Source organism: Saccopteryx bilineata, chromosome 3, assembly GCF_036850765.1.
Source record: "Saccopteryx bilineata isolate mSacBil1 chromosome 3, mSacBil1_pri_phased_curated, whole genome shotgun sequence".
Taxonomy (NCBI): Eukaryota; Metazoa; Chordata; class Mammalia; order Chiroptera; family Emballonuridae; genus Saccopteryx; species Saccopteryx bilineata.
The window spans coordinates 305,976,572-306,004,569 of record NC_089492.1 but is presented as its reverse complement, the minus strand read 5'-3'; the positions used below and the strand labels follow the sequence as shown (position 1 = coordinate 306,004,569).

Here is a 27,998-nt window from a genome sequence, read left to right as displayed (position 1 = left end):
TAGCAGTTCCACCTTTGTGTGCCTTTACAGGATGTATGACCCTTTCTCTGTAGGAGTTCATTGCTGTTTTACTAACACTTGAACTCCTGGACATTTAGAAAAAAAAAATTATTTTTTTTTACAGGGACACAGAGAGAGAGGAATAGACAGGGACAGACAGACAGGAACTCAGAGAGATGAGAAGCATCAATTATCAGTTTTTCGTTGCGACACCTTAGTTGTTTATTGCTTTCTCATATGTGCCTTGAAGGGGGAGGGGCTACAGCAGACCGAGTAACCCCTCGCTCCAACCAGCGACCTTGGGTCCAAGCTGGTGAGCTTTGCTCAAAGCAGATGAGCCCGCGCTCAAGCTGGCGACCTCGAGGTCTCGAACCTGAGTCCTCACATCCCAGTACAACGCTCTATCCACTGCGCCACCGCCTGGTCAGGCTAGAAAAAAATTTTTTAAATCGTTTTTTAATACTAACTTTTAAAATACTATAGCCAGCCCTGGCCGGTTGGCTCAGTGGTAGAGCGTCGGCCTAGCGTGCGGAGGACCCAGGTTCGATTCCCAGCCAGGGCACACAGGAGAAGCGCCCATTTGCTTCTCCACCCCTCCGCCGCACTTTCCTCTCTGTCTCTCTCTTCCCCTCCCGCAGCCAAGGCTCCATTGGAGCAAAGATGGCCCGGGCGCTGGGGATGGCTCTGTGGCCTCTGCCTCAGGCGCTAGAGTGGCTCTGGTCGCCAACATGGCGAAGCCCAGGATGGGCAGAGCATCGCCCCCTGGTGGGCAGAGCGTCGCCCCATGGTGGGCGTGCCGGGTGGATCCCCGTCGGGCGCATGCGGGAGTCTGTCTGACTGTCTCTCCCTGTTTCCAGCTTCAGAAAAATGAAAATAAATAAATAAATAAATAAATAAAATACTATAGCCATATGGCATTTTTACCGAGCTCACCGAGCGCCTTCAGCTCCCGGGGTACTTTGCCTCCGGAAACTTCAGTCTCTTAAAATGCACTCGTATTCCACAAAAGTCAAAGTGCCGTGAAACAAAAGAATTGGAGGATCTTCCGACGTCCCAACCGCCTCAGGTTACAGCCTGCAACAGGGCTGCTTTACTACTTACGCGTCAGGCCTCCCAACATGGCGGCTCCCAATGCGGCTTCGCCGAGCAAGCGAGCGGGCGGGGACACACCGCCTCCCAGCGCAGCGAGGGAAATCGCCCCCGTTTCTTCCAACTCTTCAGATCCTCGTCGGTCGCCGTAGCCTGACGATCAATTTGGGGGACATTCCCAGGACCCGGATTAATTTGCGGAAGTGTAAAGGTTAGACTTGACGCGGGCTGCAGAAAACCAGGCCAGTGAACAGTTGTCCTTTTGTTTTCTGAAAAGTTTTTTTCATGAAAGGTTTGTTTCTACCAGGGTACCTGATACCTCAGGGTGGAAGTGGCGCAGTGTGGACCCTGGAAGGATGGGGGTGGGAGGAGTCGTGTGGAAGGAACTCGCAGGTATTTCGGAGGATGCAGGTGACTGCCTGTATTTGGTTTGATTAGCTTTGGGATCATATAGCGACTAAAAGTCCGTAGACAGCAGCTACCGTGTCCCGACTGTCATGGTCTTTGCTGGTCACTCTGTATGTAACGGTTGGAAGCATTTAAGATGATGGCGATATCAGGGTCAAATTTGGGATTTAAGGATCACAGTGTAGCAGGAATTAGCCGCAAACGGAGGATAATAGACACCCAGACAACTTGATCGAGGATTTATTGGCACCTACGTGACTTTTGTGTTTCCAGGAGGGAAGGCATGTGACAAGAGTTTTGAACCGTTTGTCCTTGACTATTCATATAGTCTGTTCTTCTTGTTTGTGCTGCAAGTTTATTTAAGGGAACCGATAACAAGAACCACAGCTGTGGTTTGATAGTTTTCAAACTTTCTAGTCAGCCCTTCCTCCTTCAGTCCGAAACGCAGAGATCACTGGCTTGAGTGTAAGATCACAGACATTGCAGGCCCTCTCTTGCATTCTTCTGGTTTCTTTTCTTTCGTCAGGATGGTCCTTCCGTGAGGGTGGCTGGTCCCGCTGTGGGAATAATAAGGGTGTGTGGTCAGTGTCTGTGGTCCAGAGAGTGTCGTGAGGCTGAAGCTTTGGAGGCCCTGGACCCCAGGGTGGTGGTAGGGAAGAGGTTTCAACCTCTGCGTTTGGGATGGAACGGAATCCATAGCCTTCCACCGCTTGAGTATAGGGCAGTTTATCCAACTGTTAATTAAACTTGTGTTTTTTGTACTTTGGTTTCTTATGAATAATGCTGCTGTAAGAATTCTTGTACATACTTTCTGGTTCAGATATGCCCTTATTGGGGTGGAGGGACATATAGCTTTGCTATAAACCTAAGAGAACGTGGTAGAGCCCAGGGTAAGCAGTGGAGAGCTGCACCCGTTTGTCACTTTTGGTTGCCACTTTCTCGCTGCAAAGGCACAACTGAGTCCTTTGGACCAAGACTTTTGGTCCTCAAACTCAAAAAATATATATCTGTTCCTTTTCGTAGAATATTTGCCAACACTTGCTCTCATCTTTTAATATGTATCACTGGACTCTTTTTCTTATTTCCTGACCCACAACCACACTTTCTTCTTTGCTAACATAATCTCCATTTTATTCAATATCCATCGCTCTGGCAAGGTGACCCATACGCAGTGTATAAAAAAAATTTTTTTTTTTTTGTATTTTTCAAAAGATGGATACGGGGAGGCAGTCAGACATACTCTTGCATGTGCCCCACCGGGATCCACCTGGCACGCCCACCAGGGGGCATGCTCTGCTTATCTGGGGCGCTGCTCTGTTGCAACCAGAGCCATTCTAGCGCCTGAGGCAGAGGCCATGGAGCCATCCTCAGTGCCCGGGCCAACTTTGCTCCAATGGAGCCTTAGCTGCGGGAGGGGAAGAGAGAGACAGAGAGGAAGGAGAGGGGGAGGGGTGGAGAAGCGGATGGGCGCTTCTTCTGTGTGCCTTGGCCGGGAATCAAAACCGGGATTTCTGCACACCAGACCGACGCTCTACTACTGAACCAACCAGCCAGGGCCACAGTGTATAAATGAAATCCTGCTGTCTTTTAGTCAAACGTGGTGGTCCCAGTTTCCATTGCTAGAGTAATGTAGGAATTCCAGGCCGGGGATGTCAACCTTGTAATTGGGTAATCCAGAAACACCACCAGTAGGCAGAGTTGAAAGATGTAACCATTTATTACTTAGTTACTGGGGAAGCCTGCTGGAGGCCCTAGGGCAAACAAGAACCACACCCAAACAGCTCCCTCCCTTCTCCACTGTACATCTGTGGGAGGACAAGGCAATACTAAGAGTAGCAGGAAAAATTCTGGTTTATATATGGGAAAGTCTTACTTTTCCTTAGAACACTTCCTGGGAACTTCTGGGGACCAGGTTGTATTTTCTACTCCTTATGGCTGCTGGCCATACTTCATGTGGTGTTTGCGAGGGGGACGGGCCATGTCCCGTGCGGACCCCACTGCTAGTGATTGAGTGTCTGTGGAATGAGTTTAGCCTGACCAGTGGTTGGGTGCAGTGGAGAGAGCTTTCATCTGGAATGCTGAGGACGCAGGTTAGAAACCCTAAGGCACGCGTCCCCAAACTAAGGCCCCGCCGCAATTTCGGAAGGGGCACCTCTTTCATTGGTGGAAAGTGAGAGGAGCATGTCTGTGGTGGCCCTCCAAGGGTCTGAGGGACAGTGAACTGGCTCCCTGTGTAAAAAGTTTGGGGACCCCTGCAAGGTCATTGAGCTTGAGCCCCAGGTCGCTGTCTTGAGCAAGGGGTTGTAAAGTGCTGCAATTAAATCCGCGAGTTACGTAACCAAGTCCAAGTGAATTTTTGAGGAATTTATTAATTAGCCAGCTAGCTACACAGGGCACGATCCCAAATCATGTAGGCCCTCGTACCATTCTAGACCTTCTTTTATACAAAATCAAGTACTGGTTGTGGTAGTGTAAGGCCAGGAGCCGCCATCGCAGCAGCCTTCTGGCCTTTGCAGGTTCTCATTGGATTCGGACAGTCGGTAAAGAAACAACGGAGCCACAAACTGGTGGGCCATAGTCTTTAATCCTAGCTTGCACCCAGCGGGCAAGTAAAAACACACACTGGGCTCCAAAACCCAATCACATTCAGTGCTCCCAAAGCCACTGACTTATCCGAGTTTCTTAGAATCAAAGGTTTCTAGCTCACCAGACTTATTCACTTCTGTTCCCCATCTCCTTCCTTATCCCAAATACAAACTCTACACAAACTGGCATCTCACTCAGCACTCCACCATCTTGGCTGATTCTCCTGGCCTCCTCCAAGTGGCCTTTCTCTGCTCTCCTCTGCTCTCTCTTCTAATGATAATCTCAGGAACCAAGGGAGCAAGCTCCCGCTCCGTCCCCATTTTATAGTGTAGAAATCCAAACTCTTAATCCAATATACAAAATAGGGAAGTCTCTAATACAAAGTCACTTCTCTGAGGCATGATTGGATTGTACCACCCTACATCAAAAAAGGGTGGGAAAGGCTTAATCCCAAAACCAAGCCCCAGGCTACAAGGATTCTAACTGCCCACAAAGACACATTAATATCACCTGGGCAACGGCCTCGTGGGCAGTGCCGTCTTTAACAAAGTGAGCATAATATATTTTCTCTGCCCAACAGGTAGGTAAGGAGAGAGCATGGTATAATAGTTACTAACAAGCTTGCAACATCTATCTATATTATCTATTAAAAGGAAAAAGCATTCTTACACCACAAGATAACACAGTAGTGATAATTATTGTACATACCCGCAAAGATATTCCCAAATCTTCTAGTGTCTACCCCCTATCCCTGTCGCCACAGGGAAATGGTTAGCTTAGGATTAGGAGAGAGGCCAAATGAAAATACTTTTGCTAAAAGTGTTGTCCCTGCTTGTTTAGTTTACAAGTTTTTATACATATAAAGGATTTCAAGAGGGATGATTATTAGAAAGCATATAAAATGTTACAGAATCAGGTTTTTCAATAAGGGGAGTGGTTTCGTGATCCCTTTGTTTAGAGGTATAGTCACTCTCAGGATTCCAGGAGGAGAGGAAGAGTTAGAATCAGTGAGCATTCTTAATTTTTACTTAAGATATGTATACATTGTCTTCTAAAGGATCTTCAGGAAGGGGAAGAAGGAGTTTCCAGAAAAGTTTTATCCTTCCAGAGAACTATGATTAGTTACTAACTTTTGCCCCTTTAATCTTTTTCTCTGGGTTTTTTTTTTCTTTTCAGAGAAGAAGGGTAAGGAGGTCTGACTCTTCCTTTTAAACTACTAATGTTATCAATTTTTGTAATTCCTTGGCACCTTATCACAGGCTTCCTGGCTCGGCTGGAGCCCCCTGATCAAGGCACATATGTGAAAGCAATCAATGAAAACCAAGGTACAAGTATGAGTTGATGCGTCTCATCTCTATCCCTTTTTTTCTATCTGTCCCTGTCTGTTTTTCTCTTTTTCTCTCACTAAAACAAAAAATATAGGAATGAATTTAGTTACATGGTGCATGCACTTCGTTCTACCTATTTAAGTGAATATGTGCTTAGTGGATGCCTGGTCTTGTGATAAGGTACCAAGGAACTGTAGAACTTGGTATTAGCAACGCCATTTTAAAGAGTAAAAGTGAGGCCTCCTACCCCCCCTCCCCTTTCTATGGAGAAATGGAAGAGAAGAATGCAAGAGTTTCCTGGCTTACAAGGGCAACTGGGTCAGATAAGTCATAATTTAACTACAGAGCAAGGAAGATAGAACTTCCCTGAGAATCTCTTCACTTCTCTTTTCTTAAAAACCTTTAGAAAAGAATATTTCTGTACCTTAATGAAGAATTCCTATACTGGGACTCACCCTAAAGTCATGAGAGTAAAGTATACCTCTAGACAAAGGGATCAAGAGCCCTTCCTTACTCCAACCGGTATGTGATTTGGTCTATAAAATCAGCCACAGAGTTGTAGGGCCTTTCTACATGATTTGCGATCGTGCCCCATGTAGCTAGCCGGCTAATTAATAAACTCCTCGAAAAATCATTTGGACTTGGTGTCTCTGTATAACCTGAGGATTAGAGTACAATACTTGACAACAGTCTCTTTTAAATAAGTAATTCCTGAATATACATTTAGTTATCTTTCTTACTTTGCAGTTTGCACTTTTTCTTATCTCAAGCAGTGACTGCACTCTCCAGTACACAATAGGAAAGTGGGTTTGTCGTGGACATCTGTGTCCTTCCTGATGTCTCCTCATATTACTCACCTGCCACAGAGTCTACAGTTACCAGTTTTTAGAGGGTAGGATCCTAAAATATGATTCATCTGGGATTACAAGTTTAATGACATAAAAATATTTATATTCTTTATTTTTTAAATTTAAGAGAGGGAAAGGGAAGAGAGGGACAGAAACATGGATTTGTTTCTGTATGTGCCCTGGCCAGGACTATAGTAGTCTTTAAGACCAAAAAAAGTCTTTTTAATGTGGTTTGTGTCTGCCATTAATTTTTTATATACATTGTGAAAGGCAGAAACTGCAAGACAAACTGAAAATAGGAGGCTAGTGTTTTCTCAAATGAAAGTTTATTTTAAAAGCACCTTGCCTGACCAGGAGGTGGCACAGTGGATAGCGCGTCAAACTGGGACGCAGATGACCCAGGTTTGAAACACTGAGGCTTGAGTGCGGGCTCACCAGCTTGAGCTCTGAGTCACTGGCTTCAGCATGACATGGTAGGCATGACCCATGGTTGCTGGCTTGAGACCAATGTCACTGGCTTGAGCAAGGCGTCGGTCACTTGCTCTGCTGGAGCCCTTAGTCAAGGAACATATGAGAAAGCAATCAATGAACAACTAAGGTGCCGCAACAAAGAATTGATGCTCCCCATCTCTCTTTCTTCCTGTCTGTCCCTCTGTGTCACAGAAAAATAAATAAAAATAAAAAAGCGGCTGGATGGAAGCATACAAGCGGTCGGAGACCAGCAGACAGGTGTCAGCCTCAAGCTCGGGAGCAAGCCTTAGATATAGGGGTTGTTACAAGCCTTTGCTGCCTTGGGATCCTTGCACTGGGTTAACTCAGATTAGCATATTGTGGGTTTTGTGGCTTTGGTACTGACTTAGCGTGGGAATTCTGCTGCAGAGACACAGGTTCTCTTTTCTTTTTGTTCTGGCTTAAGGTTTAATCAGTGAGGTTCTTTCTGGTGACCTTGGTAAATTTTGAAGACAACCAAGAGGTCAGACTCCCAGAAATAGCTGGGATCCGAGTCTGTGGTTAGGCTTTTACAAACAAATGTTGTGATTTTAAACTCCCCTAATGGTCAGGTCACTCCCCAGGCAAGCTTTCCCAGACATTCCTGGGAAGGTAAACTTTTGCTACATTTCAAAGTGAAGGCCAGGCAGCTTGAGGTGAATATGAGTTTTCAGGGGCTAATTTACCCCTAACATTCCAGCTTTTTGTTGTTTATGGAAAAGGGCTGAAGGTCTCTTGTCTTCCATGGCTGCTTCCTGCTGGTGGTGGGAGTTCTTGAGTTGCCTTGGAAACTGTATACTAATTTCCACATTGCCCTGTAAGAAAGAAATAGCGGTTTCTGGGGGCAGCCATGTTTTGCTCCCAGCTATGGTGGTATTTACTGCTAGCAGGAATTGCAGGGCCTTCCTGAACCCATCTTTTATATTTTTTAACTCTTTAAGTCTATTTTTTCTAATTCTGTACCATTCCCACTTGGGACCTGAATATACTCGTGGCTGGCCCACGGCATGTCCCAACTCCCGAAGTTATTTTGAGGGTTACCAAGAGAGGGGTGAGCTGCACTGGCCTTCTGTGCTGGAGTTCCTGAGTCACTGGAATGGGGAGAGACTGGTTGTTGAGGGTATGTCACCATTGGGAGAGAGGTATGTTAAAGCACAGGCTCCGCCCAGGTAGTAGGAAGGCCAAGGTAGCATCCTCCCTGCAGAGGAACAACATTCCCTGTTGTGTCAGGCAGGGAGGGAGATGAATTGAGAAGAGGTGAGAAAGAGGGTAGGGAGGTGTGCTCCTTACTTGGGGTTCTGCTGTGCAGACTGATAATGTAGACACTATTCCTGCTCAAATAAGGGGAGACAGATGGGTGCTTGTCGGGTGCAGTGAAAGTGAAAGAGACATCAGGGTAGGCGGTGATCCGGGGGAAATGGCAGATGCAGGGATAAGAGGAATTAAAAGAAGGGTTTTGTAAAGTAGGAAAGGGAAACGGGACTGGTTGCAAGAAGTGGCTGTTTGCCTCAGGAGACACCTGGTGGTCTATTGGTCATGACCAATGTGTGGTGGGATATTGCAGAGTAATAATAGTAAAGCTGCATGCTCTTTTTGGCATGTGGCCAACTAAACCGGTCCCTGAGGTTCTGCTGAGGCACAGGGGGCTTGACTTGACTTAGTAGGAGAGTGTGTAAAGCAGCAGGACCTTTTTTATAGGGGGAGAGTTAGGAGTACTTGTTTTTTAACTGTTGGCCTAAGTCTGGAAACGTAGGGAGGCTTGGTAAGCTTGGGCAGTTACATAGTTATGAAGAAGGGATCTTGCCACTTCAGTAGAACTAGTACCCCTTTGTTCTGTGCGGGCTCAGGTTGTTTTAATGGTGTCCCACTGAGCAAGAGGTACTGGAACAGCAGTGTAGGCGGAGGACGACAGGGAGAGACAGAGCCAGCAACCCTGAGCTAAAGTAGGATTTATTTATTTAGGAGGGAATATGTGAGAGTAGGATTTTGTTCTAAATATAAAGAAGTTGGAAAGGACTTCAGCGTGGTGTTAGAATTTACACTGTTAAGATTCCTGAGGAGGAAGAAAGTAATAAAGGTGCTTACTCCTAATTGGGGGTCTCCAAATTGAAAAGTGACTAGACAATTGGGATATAGGAGTTTGGAAATTGCTTCGCAAGGAGAATCTAAATACTCCATTAGGTAGGAGTCCCAGAGGAATGTGAGCATAGGAACCCTTAATGGGAGAGGTGCAGCAGAGAGAACAGAGAGGATATTTTGAGGCAGTGGGGTAAGGGGTCAGATAGAGGAGCAGAAAGGGGACAGGCACAAGGGGTGTTACTCACTTGCTGGTTTTTCTGGTATGCGGGAAAGGTGAATATTTGTGGGTTCATTGGGGTCACTTTGGGATTTATGAGGCTGAGTTCTTCCCTGTGACCTGGGTTTTTTTGGGATGCATTTTAGCCCAGAAAGGTGAGCCCAGGTGGGCAGTCCCTTCAGTTTTCCAGCTGTGGGGGTAGTGAGTAGTACCTGGCATGGGCTCTGCCATTTCGGCTGTAATGGTGGGGGAGATGCCTGTCTTTCAGTAGGACCCATCCTTTGGTAAGAAGGGAGCAGAGGGCGTTCCTGGTGTGTGGTTGTAGCCAGACCTGACCTGCATGTTCCCTCACAAGTTGTCTGACACGGTTTAGAGTTGGGAGATAGACCCCTAGAGGGGTTTCTGTGGGAGGGAAGTTTCCTAACAGGAAAAGCCTTTGTACAGGGGTTTAAAAAGACTAAGGGGATGTAGGGTCCTTTGGGGTTGCCTGAATCCTCACTAAAGATATAGGGAGGAGAGAGGTTTAGGATTTTTGAGTTTTTATGCTTAGCTTTGTTAAATGTGTCTAAGCTTTGTCTATTATAATAGAGGTGATTTTTCCAACCTTTCCTGAGGATTGGAGTTTATAAGGTACATGTAGATTGCAGTGTATGTTGAGGGTGGATGCTGTCGTGTTATTTTGAGATATGAATGCTGGTCTGTTATCAGACTGTAATGATGTTGGAAAGCCAAGTTGGGGAATTATGTGTTGAATGAAGGTCTGGGGCACATGGGTGAAATCTGTTTATCAGTCCTGCCCTGGCACCTGGCCTTTCGCTTGATATGTGGAGAAGGATGGGTCCTGACACTTCCCTGTGCAGAGACTGAGTTGCAGATGGAGCAAGCTTTGGTTCTATGTTGGAGAGTAGAGGTTAAATTTTGGGGATGATAACAGGTCTCAAAAATTGTAGGAGAGGTTTGTATCCTATAGGAAAAGAATTATTTTTCACTGCATAAGACACACTCCCCCCCCCCCCCCAAAAGTGGAGGGGAAAATGCCTCTGCATCTTATGGAGCAAATGTTCATTTTTTTTTTTGCTGCTGCGGGTTCCTGGACACTTAGAAGAGTATTTGAACATTAAAGTCTCTTCTCATTTGTTAATAACAGTGCTAATGGTTGTTAATACTGCTGAGTTTACACTGTTTTTTTTTTCTTTTCTTTCATTTTTCTGAAGCTGGAAACAGGGAGAGACAGTCAGACAGACTCCTGCATGCGCCCGACCGGGATCCACCGGGCACGCCCACCATGGGGCTATGCTCTGCTCACCAGGGGGCGATGCTCTGCCCATCCTGGGCGTCGCCATGTTGCGACCAGAGCCACTCTGGCGCCTGGGGCACAGGCCAAGGAGCCATCCCTAGCGCCTGGGCCATCTTTGCTCCATTGGAGCCTTGGCTGCGGGAGGGGAAGAGAGAGACAGAGAGGAAAGCGCGGCGGAGGGGTGGAGAAGCAAATGGGCGCTTCTCCTGTGTGCCCTGGCCGGGAATCGAACCCGAGTCCTCCGCACGCTAGGCTGACGCTCTACCGCTGAGCCAACCGGCCAGGGCGAGTTTACACTGTTGAAATATTATTGTGGTTTATTTTTTAAAATATTTTAACACACTATTTCATTCAGATTGTTTTTTCTTATTTTTCTCCTTAAAACCCTAGGTGCGTCTTATGGTCAGGTATGTCTTATGGAGTGAAAATATGGTGTAGATTGTAGGCTAGAGAGAGCTATTAATTCAGCTTGTGGGGATGTGGTCTCTGAGGGAAGGGATTTAGCCTCCGTAGTCTGGAGGATGGAGACTGGCATATCCAGCTACCCACTTCCCTTGACGTGTGTAAGAACTGCCATCAGTGAAGCAAGTGTGGTCTGCATTAGGCAGCGGTTGGTCTGTGAGGTGGGGAGAGAGGCACTTTGAGATGAAGAATGTTTGAACATGAATGAGTGGATCTTGGTCAGGGAGAGGCAGGGGAGTAACAGGATTAAGTTTTGTGCTTTTGGCCAAGGAGACATGTGGGGAAGCTATGAAGATGTTATGAAATACTTGAGTTTGGGAGGGAAAGAGAGTTTGTGTAGCTTTGTGAGCCAGTAAGTTAGAAAGATTGTGGGAGAAAAGAACTGTTGTTGATTTCCTAAAAGTGAGGTTTTTGCTCTCTTATCCCGTTCTAGGTTGGTCATCTGGGAATAATGAGGGAGGGGTGGATAATAGGGTGATATTCTAGACGACAGAGGAGAGAGGTGTGATCAGTAAGATGGACGGAAGACTGTGAACCCCAATAATTGAGATGGTGGAAAGAAACAGTTGTCCTGAAAATTTAAAGAGTGTCAGATAAGTGTCCCTCATATCTAATAGGAAAGAAATGGTCTTGCTGGGGACCTGTAGAGTTACCCGAGGGTTTCCCACTCAGATGGTGGAGGCGGAGGCCTGTGTTGAGGTCAGGCTCTGCTGATCTTCTCCGCCCCCCCCCCCCCCCCCCCGCCCCTGCCCAGGATGTCAGGAAGTTCTGTTGCATCCGAGCCAGTGCCAGGGAGAGGCCTGGACAAGAAGGGATGACTTTCCTGTTTTAAGGGGCTTGTGGGAGTTTTGAATTCTAATGGCCTATACAATTATAGAGAGGGCAGGCTTTGCTGGTGGCCTGGGATTGGGACAGGAGCAGGTCCAGTGTGCCTCCCGTCTGCACTTGAAGCAGACCCCTGGGGGGTGGGTTAGTTTTATTATATATAATGTTGGGGTTAGAGGAGAAGGAGACTCTATTAAGATTGTCATTACAGGTAAACTTGGTATAGAAATGGCTGGAAGCATCCCAGCAGGAAGTGTTGCGGCCGGGCCAACACTGAATTTTAAAACGGACAGTGTCTAGATTGAATGTATGTAGGGTATGACTGCTGTTTGAGTAAGTTGGGACCTATCCTGTGTGTCAGAGTGTAAAATGGGTCAGACAGAGATGCTAATTAGTATTAGCAGGCGTTACAGTAACAGGGATTGGTGGATTTTGTCCAATATCAAGGGATTCTGGACTAGGCCAATATGGTTGTAGCCGAACAGTATGTGTGAGATTAGCAGGGGCCCCACTAAATATGGAGAACTGGAGGGGATTGGTTGATGATAGCATAGCCAGTGGCTGGAGTTTAAGGCAGGAAAGGTTTGGTGATTAAGAATTGTTGTGGTGATAAGTAGGGAATTATTCTCCCATGGATGGAGAGGAAACAAAGGGGACCAGGAATTTAAGGACATTATAGAGAGAATAAAACTTAGACAAAATAAGAGAAGCATCATGGATCTGGTATAGAAGTAAGGGAAGAACAGGTTGTGACTATGTGTGGTTTTGGGGAAGCAGAATAAAATGATACATGATATGTTTCCAATTTTAGTCTGTAAAACTATCTTGTAAATACTTGTCCCTCTGCACAAACCTTCTACAGCCTACACAAACTTTCTGCAACTTACACAAACCTTTTCTATTCAGAAATAACCAACTTACTTTCTTTTCCTTTCAAAAGAACCTTCATACCTTATTGCCTTTATCATTACAACCATACAACTTATTTCCAATTAATCAGAATTGTTTCCAAAAACCTGAATTTTAAGAGAGAACTACATTAGTAATTAGCAATTTTAGATGGATACTTTTATGAACTGTGGAGGAAAAGTAAAAGATGGGGTCACAAACTAAAGCGGACAAGCTCAGATGAGCCCAGCACAATGGCCTTGTAAACTTAGAGACTCAGAGTAAACATTAAGGATGGTTTAAATCAAGCCTTTCTAGCTAAAAGCAGTTTGTGGTAGGTAGTCATATCCTAGGGAGGTGTTTTTTTTGTTTGTCCCTGGCAGCCTTTCAGGATGACTGAAAAGAGGGGAGGGGATGGGCTGCTGAGCAGCTGCTTGCATTTTAAAAGTGCCCTTTTTTTCCCTTTGCACTGAGTTTCTGGCTTGACCCCTCTCCCTTTCACAGTCTGCCCAGAGTCTGAAGAGGTGTTAATTTTCTTACTGTTTTAAGAACTACAACAATGTTCAGAGCTCCAGGAAGATATTTTAAGATAGATAAATGACCTGGTTTGTCCCCTCTCCTTTTTTTTTTTTGCAAGTTTTATGTCTGGATGCGGGGGATAAGATCTTTTTTCTCTGAGCTTTGTAAGGAGAAGTAGGATGGAAACCTGAGCCAAATTGGGGGGGTTAAGAGGATTATGGGTGCTATGGAGAGTGAGGGTGCTATTAATTTTAAAAGACTATCTTGGCCCAGTAGCAGGGTGGGACAGGAGGGGAGAAGTAAAAAGTCATGTGTGAGGCCCTGGCTGGTTGGCTCAGTGGTAGACGTCAGCCCGGCATGTGGAAGTCCCAGGTTCGATTCCCGGGCAAGGCACACAGGAGAAGTGCCCATCTGCTTCTCCATGATTCCCCCTCTCACTCCTTTCTGTCTCTCTCTCCATTTGGAGCAAAGTTGGCCCGGGCGCTGAGGATGGCTCTCTTGCCTCTGCCTCAGATGCTAGAATGGCTCCAGTTGCATTGGAGCAATGCCCCAGATGGGCAAGCATCGCTCCCTGGTGGGCATGCCAGGTGGATCCTGGTTGGGCACATGCAGGTGTCTGTGTGACTGTCTCCCTGCTTCTAATTTCAGAGAAATACAAAAAGGAAAAAAAAAAAGAAAAGATATGTGTGAAAGGGAGGGATCCTAGCATGTATTGCAAGAGTGTGGTTGACATGGGTGGGGAAATTTGGCTATCAATCCCCACAACACCCTGACCAGGAGGTGGCACAGTGGATAGATAGAGCGTTAGACTGGGATGTGGAGGACCCAGGTTCGAGACTCCGAGGTCGCCAGCTTGTGCACGGGCTCATCTGGCTTGAGCAAAAAGCTCACCAGCTTGGACCCAAGGTCGCTGGCTCGAGCAAGGGGTCACTCACTCTGCTGTAGCCTACAGTCAAGGCACATATGAGAAAGCAATCAATGAACAGCTAAGGTGTCACAATTAAAAACTGATTATTGATGCTTCTCATCTCTCTCCATTCCTGTCTGTCTGTCCCTATCTATTCCTCTCTCTGACTCTATTCGTCTCTGTAAAAAAACAACAACATCAACAGAGAATACAGATTGTTGTAGGGGTCATTTGTACTCTAGTAAAGTAGAATAAGTTGTCCTGGTATTTATAAGGAAAAAAATTGGCCTACTTGCCACCATCAATTTTGCTCAAGGCTCAGAAGATGTGGGCTTTCATCCCCAGGCACCTTTGTTCTTCAGGGGCCAGGCCTATCAGCTCTGGATAGGAAGGGTCAGCCAGCCTAGGAAAACATGAGGGTCTTACCTAGAGAGGTCCAATCACAGTCCGACTTCCAATGGGGCCAACTGCAAAGGGAGCCAGGCTTTGAGGGCAGGCCTGGATGAGGACACTTGCTGGGCCAGTGACCGTCATTGCCTCACTTACAGCAAGCACCTGGCAGGGTGTTACTAGGATAATTTTTGCTTTTCGGATCATCCTTAGTGCTCCAGGATTCAGTCTGTGGGCTCTTGATGGCAGAGGCTAACATTTGAAAGTGACCTAGTTTATAATTTGGGACTCCTTTTTCCCTATTGTTAAAGATCTTGAAGGCCAAGTTTAAAAGGTCTTGTTGGGGAATTTGAGGTTTGTTTTCCAGCTTTAGTAATTTGTGCCGGATGCCGGGTTCAGACTGGGAAGTAAAATTCATGTGAAGGACTACTTGCCCTTCTGCACTAGAGGGGTCACAGGTCGTATTTCTCTGCGATAGGTCAGTTAAGGAAATAGGGTCATGAAGTAGGACAGTGCCCTGGATCCAGCTACCTTTTATAAAAGCGATCTTAATGATGGGGGCCGAGGTAGGGGAGGTAGCAGGGCTGAAGATCATCTCAGAGCGGGTCTGCACTGGTGAAGAAGGGGTCCATGGCTGTGCCTGTGGGAAAACCTGGAGGGAGGGGGAGGTGCGGGACAGTGGCCATAGTGAATAGGGAGGGGGCTCTGGTTACTAGGAGGTTGCATCCTGGGAATTAGGAGGTTGAGGAGCAGAGTGAGTAAAAAGAAGAGGTGGGAATGGGGCTCTGTGGTTGGCAAGATCAAAGGAAGAAACTCTAGAAGGGTCTTCCAAGTCAGGGGGATGCTTCGGGTTTTAAGTGGAGAAGAAACACTTGAGAGGGAGAGCAAGAATCACACAATGCGTTGTGATCTGAGTGCAAGCAAGGCCTGGATATAGGGGATCTGGGACACTTCGTTTCACTGACAGCCTAAGACCATGATGGCGAACCTATGACAGTCGTGTCAGCACTGACATGCGTAGCCATTTTCGATGACACGCGGCTGCATGTGGTCACATACCAGAGAAGTATGGGCCGCATGCCAAGGACATTTCATCCTCGGCTCCTGCACGACCAAGTGCAGTAGCCGAGGATAAACATTTGCTGTAGTGTAGACACTCTGTGCCAGATGTCTGTAGGCCAAAACAACAGAACTCCGGCACAGAGCGTCTGGTTCTGAGACTTCCAGTCAGGGGACCTTTGACCTCACTTTGACCTCACTTCTGGCCGGGAGAAGGGAGCAGCAGAATGCTGCGGGGGACGCATCTCTCGGGGCCCTGTGATCACCATTACCAGCAACCACATAACCACAGCAACCATCATTCAATCTACTGTTCTGGGGTGTCGTGGATTTGTAATTGACCATTACTGAGATAAATGACTGGGAGGCTGGGAGAGGCGAGGGCCTGTGCTATGGGTGCCATTTCCTGCCATTAGAAATAGTGGCAGCCATCTTAATTTACATAAGGTGCAACTTGCAGAATTTCAAGACAGCATCTGGGCTCAGGTGTTTGTCGACTTGAGGTCAAAGCTTCAGAATCGGAAAGGTGCCGCTTGGAGAATCAAGAGGAGTGCCACTACAAACAGGAAATTTGGAGTGCCTGGAACCGATTACCAGACACTCTTAGCAGCCTGAAAAATATAGCAGTGGCTTTACTCACAATTTTTCCCTTTACGTACTTTTTTTTAAGACCTTATTCTAAGTGTTAAATAATATCAAAACCAACAAAAGAAACAGATTGACAGATGAAGTTAGTAGTGCTTGCTTGGGCTTGAAGTGTACACAAAAGCAACCTTCAACTGAAGATTTAGCCAATGATATTCAGCAACAAAAAAGTCACTTATAGGCAGGTTAGTTAAAGAGTTCCCCCTCCCCCTCACTTATCTTAGTTCACGGCACCCCACACAAGTTAAATAATAGCAAGACCTACAAAAGAAACCGACTGACAGATGAACAAAGAAGTCACTAAGCAGGTAAGTTAAATATAAATATATAGTTTTTGTTTGTTAAATACAGTTATATATTACAATTATAGATTTTTGTTATTTAATAAATATCCCAAAGTATGTTTTTTTTCTCAAAGTGACACACCACCCGAGTTATGCTTGGTTTTTTGGTGAATTTTGACACACCAAGCTGAAAAGATTGCCCATCTGGCCTAAGATCTGGTATAAGACTGAGCATTTGGAGGAATCTTTGGATGCAACGCAGACAGGTTGTCTTTTGGGGATAGTGGGTTGAGAGTTCCCCATGATGTGGAGGGATGAGCGTTTGGACAAGGGAGGCATCCGCGCTGCCTTAGGCCCCTGGAAATGGAGGCTGGCTGCTTTCCAGGCATCGCTGTAGGGCAGTCCAGCCGGAGGCCAATGCCTGGCAAATGCCTGAATGCCCTCTGAACAACGTTGAATGTTTGAAATGGACCATCCTGGATGGTGGAATGAGAGGTGCAGGAGGGTTTGGGAAAGTTTCCGATTTTAGAGCCACTACATTCACTAACCGGAATGTGATTGTTGCCTGGTGTGGATGTGGTGCGCTGAAACAAGATGGCAGATCCCGGTGTCTGGTTTTCGGTTGGTCTCTGCGTAGGAAAAGGGAATTTCCCTTCTTGGTGGGTTCAGGAGGCACGGCCAGAGGGTCAGGGAGACCAGTCTCTCAACTCCACGGGCAAGAGAGGCAAGATCTGGAGGTAAGCCTGAGATGGGCTGATACCTCTTACCAGTCACCGGGTGTGAAACCTCACCCCTGCTGGGGTCAGCTTTAGACCCTTGACTTGTCTCTGACACACAGCTCCTGGGTTTTGGCACCAGAATGAAAGGCAGAAACCATGGGGGCTGAACCAAAAACACGAGGCTAGTCTGTCCCCAAAGGAAAGTTTATTTTGAAAGCACCTGGATGCAAGTGGGCTGAAACCAACAAGGGGTGTCAGCTCCGAGCTGCAGAGATGGAGGGAGCGTTAGATATAGGGGTTGCTGCAGGCCTTTGCTGCCATGGGGGTGCCTGCGCCTGCACATGCTTAGATTTAGTATATCTTGATTTGTCGCCTTAATCACAGACTGTCTTTTTTTCCCAACTCTTAGGTTCCTTCGGATGACCTTGTCCCACGGACATTTCTCAGAACCATCCCAGGTTGGGGGCATTTCCTTAAGGGAAGAAGGAGGGTGGGTGAGGCAGATGCTTAATGAAAAAGTTTCCATAGTGAAAAGTTTCCAGGGTGAGGGGAATTTGAGTTTTAAAGGGGCTCTAGATTTAGAGGACCCATAAACCTAACCGTAACAGTGATTATTCAACTGCATATTAAAATTAAACTTCTTTCTCCTGACCAGGCGGTAGCGCAGCAGATAGAGCATTGGACTAGGATGCAGAGGACCCAGGTTAGAAACGCCAAAGTGCCCAGCTTGTACACAGGCTCATCTGGTTTCAGTGCGAGGTCGCTGGCTTGAGCGTGGGATCACAAACACGACCCCATGGTCACTAGCTTGAGCCCAAAGGTCACTGGCTTGAGGCTGAAGGTCGCTGGCCTGAGCCCAAAGTCGCTGGCTTGAACAAGGGGTCACTTGCTCTGCTATAGTTACTTGGTCAAGGCGCATATGAGAAAACAATCAATGAACAACTAAGGTGCCACAACGAAGAATTGATGCTTCTCTCTCTCCCTTCCTGTCTGTTTGTTTCTATTTGTCCCTCTCTCTGACTCTCTCACTGTCTCTGTCCAAAAAGAAATAAATACATAAATAAATAAACAACAAAATAAAACTTCTTTCACTGTATAGATGTATCATATAAAGTGAAAATGTGCAGAAAAACTAACATTTCTTTTATATCATCGAAAGCATGTCACACCATTAACCAGCACGGTGTTGATACAGGAATGCCTCACATTTCACGATGTGACTGTGGACTTCACCCGGGAGGAGTGGCAGCTCCTGGACCCCGATCAGAAGGACCTGTACCGGGACGTGATGTTGGAGATCTCCAGCCATCTGGTGTCATTGGGTGAGGACAGCTCCCCTGTGTCACTTAGAAGGTGTCTGTCAGTGGCTTTTTTCCCCTCAGTTGCTTAACTCTCTTGAATAACTACAGTTCTCTGAAAGGTAGACCTCAGATCCTTCCATTACCTCAGACAAGAAGGTATCACATTCTGCCTCCTGAGACAACAGACTTTGTGTTACAGATGTGAAGTGTGTTCATTCCCTGAAATGTAACATTGTTCGTCTTGACTGACTGCAGCCCAGTTCAGTAAGTTTAAGTCTTGTGTCATTTTTCCCTCTGAGCAGGGTATCAATCCTGCAAACCAGATGCCCTTTCTAAGTTGGAGCGAGGGGAAGAACCGTGGACAGTAGGGGATGGACCCCAACATCTGCTCTGTCCAGGTGAGTGAGTGAGAACCAGCAAGGTGGGGGACCAGGGAGTCAGAGAAGGTGTCAGAGCCATGACAGTGAATGAGCAAACCAAAGAAAACATACCTTTTTTTTTTTTCTCATTAGAGCAACCATCCCTGTTTATTCTTTCTACATCTTGTTTTGTTTGCATAGTTTTCTTCTTCCTAGGATTCTCAGATCTTTCTGTTCTTCGTCCTCGGCCTCAGTGTCTCTGCCTGTTTCCCCCTTTCTTGCTATGAAATTTTACTTTTCTTGCCTCTCTAGAAAGACAGTACTTTGAATTCATTACATTTTTCTAACTGCTGCGCCTTCCTGCCCTGTTTGGAAATAGCGATTTCTCTTCATAACTTTCAGCCCCACCTTGGAGGCTGTGTCCATGTGACAGCCTGGTTTTCATGCTGCATTTATGTCGTTCTTTGTCCACCTCCTTCAAACGTTTTTCATAAGCAGTTCTCATCAGTCTTGAATGTTTCAGCAGTTCCCCTAAGTGAACCTTTTTCTGTTCTGTGGGATGGACTCCGACATTAACATCTCTTTAATATTGTCTAATACCCACTTCCTTCCTGTGCGGTGTACTCATTGCCACGGCAGCTGGCCTCTGACTTATCCTTTTCCATGTGAGAGCAGGAATCTCCTGAACTCCATTCTTTTTTTTTTTTTTTTTTTTTTTTTTCCATTTTTCTGAAGCTGGAAACAGGGAGAGACAGTCAGACAGACTCCCGCATGCGCCCGACCGGGATCCACCCGGCACGCCCACCAGGGTCGATGCTCTGCCCACCAGGGGCCGATGCTCTGCCACGACCAGAGCCACTCTAGTGCCTGGGGCAGAGGCCAAGAAGCCATCCCCAGCGCCCGGGCCATCTTTGCTCCAATGGAGCCTTGGCTGCGGGAGGGGAAGAGAGAGACAGAGAGGAAGGTGGGGGGGGGGGGTGGAGAAGCAAATGGGCGCTTCTCCTATGTGCCCTGGCCGGGAATCAAACCCATTCGCCCGCACGCCAGGCCGACGCTCTACTGCTGAGCCAACCGGCCAGGGCCTGTTTTGTATTTTTCTGAAGTGAGAAGTGGGGAGGGGGGGATGCAGAGAGACAGACTCTCATATGTGCCCAAACGGGATCCATTGGGCATTCCCACCAGGGGTCAATGCTCTGCCCATGGGAGGCATTGCTCTAATGCAAATGGAGCGATTCTAGTGCCTGAGGCAGAGGCCATGGAGCCATTCTCAGCATCCAGGCCAGCTTTGCTCCTTTGGAGCCTTAGCTGTGGGAGGGGAAGAGAGAGACAGAGAGAAAGAGGAAGGGGAAGGGTGGAGAAGCAAATGGGCGCTTCTGTCCCCTGTCTTGGAAATCGAACCCGGGACTTCCACATGCCGGGCTGATGCTCTACCAGTGAGCTAGACATCCAGGGCCCAGTGTTTTTTATTTCTATACCTTTGTAGCAGCTTTCAAAATTGGAAAGAGTGAATTCTCCAATGGCACTCCTCTCTTTCCAGATCACTTTGACATCTTCATTTTTAAATTTTCACTTGAATTTTAGAATGAGCTTGTGAATTTCTACAAAACAAAGCAGCTAGGATTTTGATAGGGATTACATTGACTCTATCTCATTGTGTAGTAAGTTCATTTTAACTATATTCTTCATCCTAATATAGGATCATTGGGTGTTTTTCTTTCTATTTAGGTCTTTAATTTCTTCCAACAAAGTTGTATAAGTTTCAGAATAAAACCTTTAAGCCTCTCCTTTCTTAGGTTGTACCTGTGTATGATATTGTCTTTTATTATGCAGTAATTGGAATTGTGTTCTTGATTGCATTTTTCAGTATTTATCACTAGGATATAAAAATGAAATTGATTACTTTTCCATCATCTTTTGGTGTCACTTAGTCTCAAGTATCCAAGTTTCCTGTCATATGAAATAGCCCTTTCTCCTGCAGTGATCTCCATGATATGCGATCGTCTTGACTGGACAGTTTCTGTCCTTATGGAAACTCTTTTTAGGTGTTCCATACCTGTGATTGCCGCCTTCAGTTGATGTGATTGCTTTATTTCTGTAAGAATTGCTTTTTTTTGGGTATTTTTCCAAAGTTAGAAGCGGGAGATAGTCAGACAGACCCCTGCATGTGCCCCACTGGGATGCACCTGGCCAACGCACTGGCGGGCAATGCTCTGCCCATCTGAGATGTTGCTCTGTTGCAGTGAGAGCCATTCTAGCGCTTGAGGCAGAGGTTATGGAGCTGTCCTCGACACCCGGGCCAGCATTGCTCCAATGGAGCCTTTTGCTGAGGGAGGGGAAGAGAGACAGAGAGAGAGAAGAAGGAAAGGGGGAAGGGTGGAGAGGCAGATGGTGCTTCTCCTGTGTGCCCTGACCGGAAATCGTACCCCGGACTTCCACACACCGGGCCAACACTTTACCACTGACCCATCCAGCCAGGGCCTATAAAACTTTCTTTTTGATATCCTGATAGTTTTCAGCTAACAACAGTACAAAAAAAGATAGAGAAAAAAAAAGTAGTCCTATTTCTCATCTTCACAGTACCTTTGGTCTCAACAAAAGTACTATATACAATAAAAAGTTATATCTTAGATTAAAAATGGATGTAAGAAAAATTAACCCAGCAATGTAAAAGGGTCTGTTTTTGGCCAGAATTGTACTTTCAGGAGTGGGTGTGGCTCTTCAGTAAGGCTTTTTTTTTTTTTTTTTAAAGGGAGAAAGAGAGGAAGATAGGAAGGTAAAGAGATGAGAAGCATCAACTCATAGTTGTGGCACTTTAACTGTTCACTGATTGCTTCTCACACGTGCCTTGATAGGGGCTCCATGAAAGCTAGTGAGCTCTTGTTCAAGCCAGAAACCATGGGCTTCAAGCCAGTGACCATGGGATCATGTCAGTGATCTGAGACTAAGCCAGCAATCCTGTACTCAAGCTGATAAGCCCACACTCATGCCAGCGACCTCAGGGTTGTGAGTCAGCTCCCAGAGTTTTCCAAATATGAGACTATGGGGGGGGGGGGTTTCAAAGAGCTGAACCTGAATGTGTTTGAGGAACTCTCAGAAACCTTGTCTGGATATTGCATAATTAGGAAGAGAGGAAATGACGGGAGACAAGGACAATGAGGTGGCAGCAGGGAGTTCTGAGATACTGGATAAGTGGTCACACGTCACTTATCAAGACTATTTAAATCCTTGCATTCATTACAAATGATTTGAGAAACCAGTAGGAACTTTTGAGTAGAAGACTGGCATTATTTAAGTAATTTTAAAATTGAATTACCTTGGCTCTGGCCAGTTGGCTCAATGCTAGAGCGTCGGTCCAGCCTGAGGATGTCTTAGGTTTGACGCATGGTGAGGGTACACAAGAAAAGCGACCAGCAGCTTGTCCACCTCTCCCCATTTTCTCTCTCTCCCCCTCCTTCAGCCATCGAATGATTGGTTCCAGTGCATGGGCCTCGGGCTCTGAGGATGGTTCCATGGAACCTTCATCTCAGGCTCTAAAAAATGCCACTGTTGCGAGCGTGGCCCCAAATGGGCAGAGCATTGGCTCGCACAAAGATGCCAAGTGGATCCTGGTGAATGTGCATGCAGGAGTATGTCTCTATCTCCCCTCCTCTCACTTGGAAAAAGAAGGGGGAAAAAATGAGCCACCTTACCTATTGTTTAGAAGGTAGATATTATGAGGGAAGAGAGTGTGCTGTTATAATCCCGGTTACAATTTGTGACAACAGAACACTGCAGATTAAAATTTCAAATATAAAAGATGTATGGGAGGCCCTGGCCGGTTGGCTCAGCGGTAGAGCGTTGGCCTGGCGTGTATGGGACCCGGGTTCGATTCCCAGCCAGGGCACATAGGAGAAGCGCCCATTTGCTTGTCAACCCCCTCGCTTGTCAACCCCCTCCTCCTTTCTCTCTCTCTCTTCCCCTCCCGCAGCCAAGGTTCCATTTGAGCAACGATGGCCCAGGCGTTGGGGATGGCTCCTTGGCCTCTGCCCCAGGCGCTAGAGTGGCTCTGGTCGCAGCAGCGTGACCCCCTGGAGGGGCAGAGCATCGCCCCCTGGTGGGCAGAGCATTGCCCCTGGTGGGTGTGCGGGGTGATCCTGGTCAGGTGCATGCGGGAATCTGTCTGACTGTCTCTCCCCGTTTCCAGCTTCAGAAAAATACAAAAAAAAAAAAAAAAAAAAAAAAAAAAAGAATAAAAGATGTATGGGACAAAATTTAAGAGTGATGTGTAAAGTCCTAAATTCTCTGATCTAGTCAAGAGAGCCATTTCAAAGTATCTAAAGATAAGAGACAGGAACAAGCCTGACCTGGTGGTGGCGCAGTGGATAGAGCGTCGGACTGGGATGCGCAAGGACTCAGGTTCGAGACCCCGAGGTCGCCAGCTTGAGTGCCGGCTCATCTGGTTTGAGCGAGGCTCACCAGTTTGGACCCAAGGTTGCTGGCTCCAGCAAGGGGCTACTCGGTCTGCTGAAGGCCCGTGGTCAAGGCACATGTGAGAAAGCAATCAATGAACAACTAAGGTGTTGCAATGCGCAATGAGAAACTAATGATTGATGCTTCTCATCTTTCTCCGTTCCTGTCTGTAATCCCTGTCTATCCCTCTCTCTGACTCACTCTCTGTGTAAAAAAATTAATTAATTAAAAAAAAAAAAGAGACAGGAACAAAAGTCATAGCTGGTGCTCCCCTGTTACCATTCCTGGTGGAGAGGGTCACCCATCAGGAAATAGCATGCTGCCTCTGGTAGTCGAGGACCTTAGTCCTACAATCACAGGAACTGAATTCTCCAACAACCAGTGAACTTGGAAGAGGTCCCAGCTCCGGATGATTTCACAAGGCCTGGCTGACATCTTCACGCAGTTTTGAAACCCTGAGAAAAGGACTCAGTTAGGCAAAGGGCTATATGCTTGGACTCCTGACCCAGGGAAACAGATAAGACATGTTTATTGTCTGAAAAACTTTTCAGATTGATACCATGTGTGAAGGATTGCCAACCAGAGAAGCTGACCCAGCTGGGCTGTCTAGCCCCCAAAGTGAAAAGGTTACAGTGTTGTACCAAACCTTGGGCACACCAAAGCAGGCATCCACCATAAATCACATTGTTCACATACACTGTCTGGTATGGCCTAATTCCTCAGTGGTAGAGCATCGGCCTGGCGTGTGGAAGTCCCTGTTTCGATTACTGGTCAAGGCACACAGGAGAAGCGCCCATCTGCTTCTCCACCCCTCTCCCTCTTCTTTCTCTCTGTCTCTCTCTTCCCCTCCGGCATCCAAGGCTCCATGGGAGCAAAGATTGCCCGGGCTCTGAGAATGGCTCCATGGCCTCCGCCTCAGGAGCTAGAAGGGCTCCTTCCACAATGGAGCAAAGCCCTGATGGGCAGCACATTGCCCCCTGGTGGATATGTCGTATGGATCCCAGTTGGATGCATGGGGGAGTCTGTCTGCCTTCCCGCTTCTGACTTCGGAAAAATACACACAGAAAAAGACACATCCATCAGGCAGGATATCTCAGGGAGTTACAGCTTATTTACCAGTAATGACTCAAGGCCAGTCTTTTCTTTGGAATGTGTGCAGATGGTGGGTCCGTGCCTGCTGAGTTAGCATTTGACTGCATGTCATCCACCCTCTTGATGTAAGAACATAGGAAGGGCATTGTGTTCCAGGAAGACCGTTAGTTTGTGACTTAATTTCAGGATCTCTTGTCCAGCTTAGAGATAGTATTCTGGGAGGGTTAGGTTGTCGGCAGAATGAAGAAGAATGGCACGTGGTTGGAATACGATAACCCTCCTCAGTCTGTTACACTTCCCTGGAAATCAGATGCTGAGGGTCCACATCCGTTCTCACCACGTATTTGAACTGTCCACCTGGCTCTGCGAGTGCACCTGATCACACTGCTCAGTGTTTGGTGCTCTTTGGTTGCTTTACTGAATTCCAGAACCATGTGCCTCACCTTTTATTCTACATGTTTTGAAACACTGTATATTTAGTAATCTTGCTTTCTATATGTTAATGAGATCTATGCTACTGTTTCAGATAAGAACTTATTTAAGATGTACTCGTTCCCTTGGTTTCTTCGTTTGTACTTGGCTGCGCAATATTAATCTTAAACTTTGTTTCACAATGAATTACAGATTTTACTTATTCTGGACTTCAGTGATTTTCCTCATTTTACTAATAGGCATTTGACCTACCCAGTGGCTCAAGTCACGTAATAATTTTTTTTCATTTTTTATTATTAACTGAGAGTTGGGGAGGCAGAGAGACAGACCCCCACATGCCCCCTGACCTGGATCCATGCCCCTGGTGTTGCTCTGTCCATCATCGGGGGCCATTGCAACATTGCACGTCAACTGAGCTACTTTAGCACCTGAGGAGGGGCCATAGAGCCATCCTCAGCTCCTGGGACCAACTCATTCCAATCAAACCATGGCTACAGCAGGGGATGAGAGAGAATGAAGAGAGGGGGAGGGGTGAAGAGGCAGATGGGCATTTCTGCTGTGTACCCTTACAAAATCAAACCCTGGACATCCAGCTCCAGGCTGTTGCTCTACCATTAAGCCATTTGGCTAGTACACAGAGGTTATTCTTATATTGTTATTTATTCTATTGCAGGGTTCCCCAAACTTTTTACACAGGGGGCCAGTTCACTGTCCCTCAGACCATTGGAAGGCCGGACTATAAAAAAAACTATGAACAAATCCTTATGCACACTGCACATACCTTATTTTAAAGTAAAAATAATAAAACGGGAACAAAAACAATATTTAAAATAAAGAACAAGTAAATTTAAATCAACAAACTGACCAGTATTTCAATGGGAACTATGCTCCTCTCACTGACCACCAATGAAAGAGGTGCCCCTTCCAGAAGTGCAGCAGGGGCCGGATAAATGGCCTCAAGTGGCCGCATGTGGCCCGCGGGCCATAGTTTGGGACCCCTGTTCTTTTGTTTCTCATATGAACAATTGAAAACCTACTTTTGCGCTGGCCTGTATTTTCTGGCATCCTGTACCACTTAGGTCTCCATGCTTCTTTTACTATCTTTCACAGACTGATATCAGGCCTTTATTTCTTTGCTTTAGGTTTCTACCCCTAGAGTTACTGAAGTGGGTATCTTATAAATTAATTAAATTCTGACATTATCTGCCTAGAACTAGTGTCAGAACCTACAAGGTAAGAGTTCAGTTCCACAAGACTTCCTCTATTTCTGATGTCAGTTTTTATGTCCAGATTGTAATGTGCGCTTCTGACCAACTGGCTAAAGTTGGAGGTTCTCATGAGTCCTTCCTTGGATTCAGTTAATTTGCTAGAGCAGGTTACAGAATTTAGAGAAATACTAATTTTACTCATTTATTATAAAAGAGACAGGTGAATTGGTATATAGGACAAGGTCTGAAGAATTCCTAAATATAGGCACCCCTCTGCCCATGGAACTGAGGTGAACCATAGAGCAGGCACATGAATGTGTTCCCTAACCCAGAAACTGATTGGATATGAATAATCATTTTTATAGAGCTTTAAACTCTAAGCCATCACTTCTTTCCAAAAGGACAGTTGGTGGGTCTGAAAGTAAACCTTTCACTCAATTGGTCCTTCTGGTAACTAAATGTATCCTGAGGCCATGTAGGAACCCTGTGCTCAGTCTCTTCATTAGCATAAACTCTGTCTTTTGAAAGAGTTCTTTTATGTCAAATGAAAGATACTCTCACTTAGTAGGTTATGAGAGTTTTACAAACTCAGTGTCAACAACTGTGGACAAAGACCAAATACATTTCTTTTTTTTTTTAATTTTTTAAAAAATTTTTCTGAAGCTGGAAACGGGGAAGCAGTCAGACAGACTCCTGCAGATGCCTGACCGGGATCCACCCGGCATGCCCACCAGGGTGGCGATGCTCTGCCCATCTGGGGTGATGCCATGCTCATCTGGGCCGATGTTCTGCTGCAACCAGAGCCATTCTAGCGCCTGAGGGAGGGGCCACAGAGACATCCCCAGTGCCCGGGCCAACCTTGCTCCAGTGGAGCCTTGGCTGTGGGAGGGGAAGAGAGAGACAGAGAGGAAGGAGAGGGGGAGGCTTGGAGAAGCAGGTGGGTTCTTCTCCTGTGTGCCCTGGCCAGGAATCGAACTCGGGACTCCTGCACGCCAGGCTGACGCTCTACCACTGAGCCAACTGCCAGGGCCCAAATACATTTCTTATTCTGCAACACATACAATTGTCACTAAATATTTAATCACCTGAAGGCATTTTTTAGGGGTTTTGTGTTAATCTTTGGGGTTGAAATGCAAGGTTGTCCACAGATTTCCAATGTCTCATCTTCATCTCTCCCACCATGGATAACGTCCACCTTGTCTTCATTTAGCCCATTACAAAGACAAGTGTCTAGATATTCTGTGTCTTGCAATCCCATTTGTTCTTGTCAGACTAGCATACTCTGTATTCTGGTTGCACCCAAGTTGGCGCTGTGTTTAGCCTTGGAGTCCATGCGGGTGCTGATAGTTGGTTGCCTGTTTGATTTTTTTAGGATCGCATGCCTGGTTGAAGAATTTGCAAACCCATGGGGTGAGCACATTTTCCTAGCAAGAGAAGAGCTACAGGAAGGCATTTATTTTGCCCAACTGCATCCAGACACTATGTGGAATCCTGTGATAAGTCACTTTACCAGCATAAACTCAGTAGTTATTGAAAGAGTTCTTGTTGGCCCTGGCTGGTGGCTCAGTGGATAGAGCGTTGGCCCAGCATATACATGTCCCAGGTTTGGTTCCTAGTCAGGGCACACAGAAGAAGGAAACATCTGCTTCTCTCCCCTTTCTCTCCCTCTTTCCCTCCTATAGCCAATTGCTTGATGTGTTTCACCATGGTACCTGGCACTGAGGATGACTTGGTTGGGTTGTGTTGCTTCAAGTGCTAAAAATAGCTTGGTACTTGATTATTGGCCCCAGATGTGGTTGCCAGGTGGATCCTTGTCAGGACACATGTGGAAGTCTGCCTCATTATCACTTCTTCTCTCTCAGGAAAATTAAACTATAAAAGAAAAATGTTTTTTTCTTTAAAACAAAATATGCTTTTATCACATAGGAAAGTACAAGTAAAGAGTTTTATTTCAAACTAAGATTATGAAAGGCTACAGAATGATTCACTGTTGTTTTCTTTCCTAGAACTTGGGGAAGTTAATGAGCCTCTGCAGAGTCACTTTCAAGCTCCAAGCATTGATAAAAGTGGGGAAGATTGCTGTGAACATGATATGTTTGCAAATATTGTAAATCAGAG

General features: G+C 46.3%; 2 protein-coding genes across 3 annotated transcripts in view; both read left to right on the top strand.

Moving 5' to 3' along the window:
* LOC136332050 (zinc finger protein 615-like) overlaps positions 1-27,998 on the top strand; it is a 50,935-nt gene that overhangs the window by 19,501 nt on the left and 3,436 nt on the right. The window lies entirely within an intron of this gene.
* LOC136332048 (zinc finger protein 432-like) lies at positions 1,289-27,998 on the top strand. 2 transcript variants are annotated; one of them, XM_066271301.1, is made up of 8 exons: positions 1,289-1,381; positions 16,261-16,344; positions 17,449-17,497; positions 17,695-17,742; positions 18,235-18,361; positions 18,643-18,738; positions 25,815-25,905; positions 27,887-27,998. In XM_066271301.1, the coding sequence occupies exons 3-7, from the start codon at positions 17,459-17,461 to the stop codon at positions 25,826-25,828; spliced, it is 324 nt and encodes a 107-aa protein (XP_066127398.1). In that variant the 5' UTR covers positions 1,289-1,381; positions 16,261-16,344; positions 17,449-17,458; the 3' UTR covers positions 25,829-25,905; positions 27,887-27,998. The 2 variants fall into 2 exon arrangements, with proteins under 2 accessions (XP_066127398.1, XP_066127397.1); XM_066271300.1 differs by lacking the exons at positions 25,815-25,905; positions 27,887-27,998 and adding an exon at positions 22,667-22,751.

Coding starts and splice junctions, on each gene's coding strand:
- LOC136332048 (XM_066271300.1), top strand. CDS start 17,459: ATGACCTTGTCCCACGGACATTTCTCAGAACCATCCCAG. Junction 17,498..17,694: donor ATTTCTCAGAACCATCCCAG/GTTGGGGGCATT, acceptor TCTCCTGACCAG/GCGGTAGCGCAGCAGATAGA. Junction 17,743..18,234: donor CTAGGATGCAGAGGACCCAG/GTTAGAAACGCC, acceptor GTGTTGATACAG/GAATGCCTCACATTTCACGA.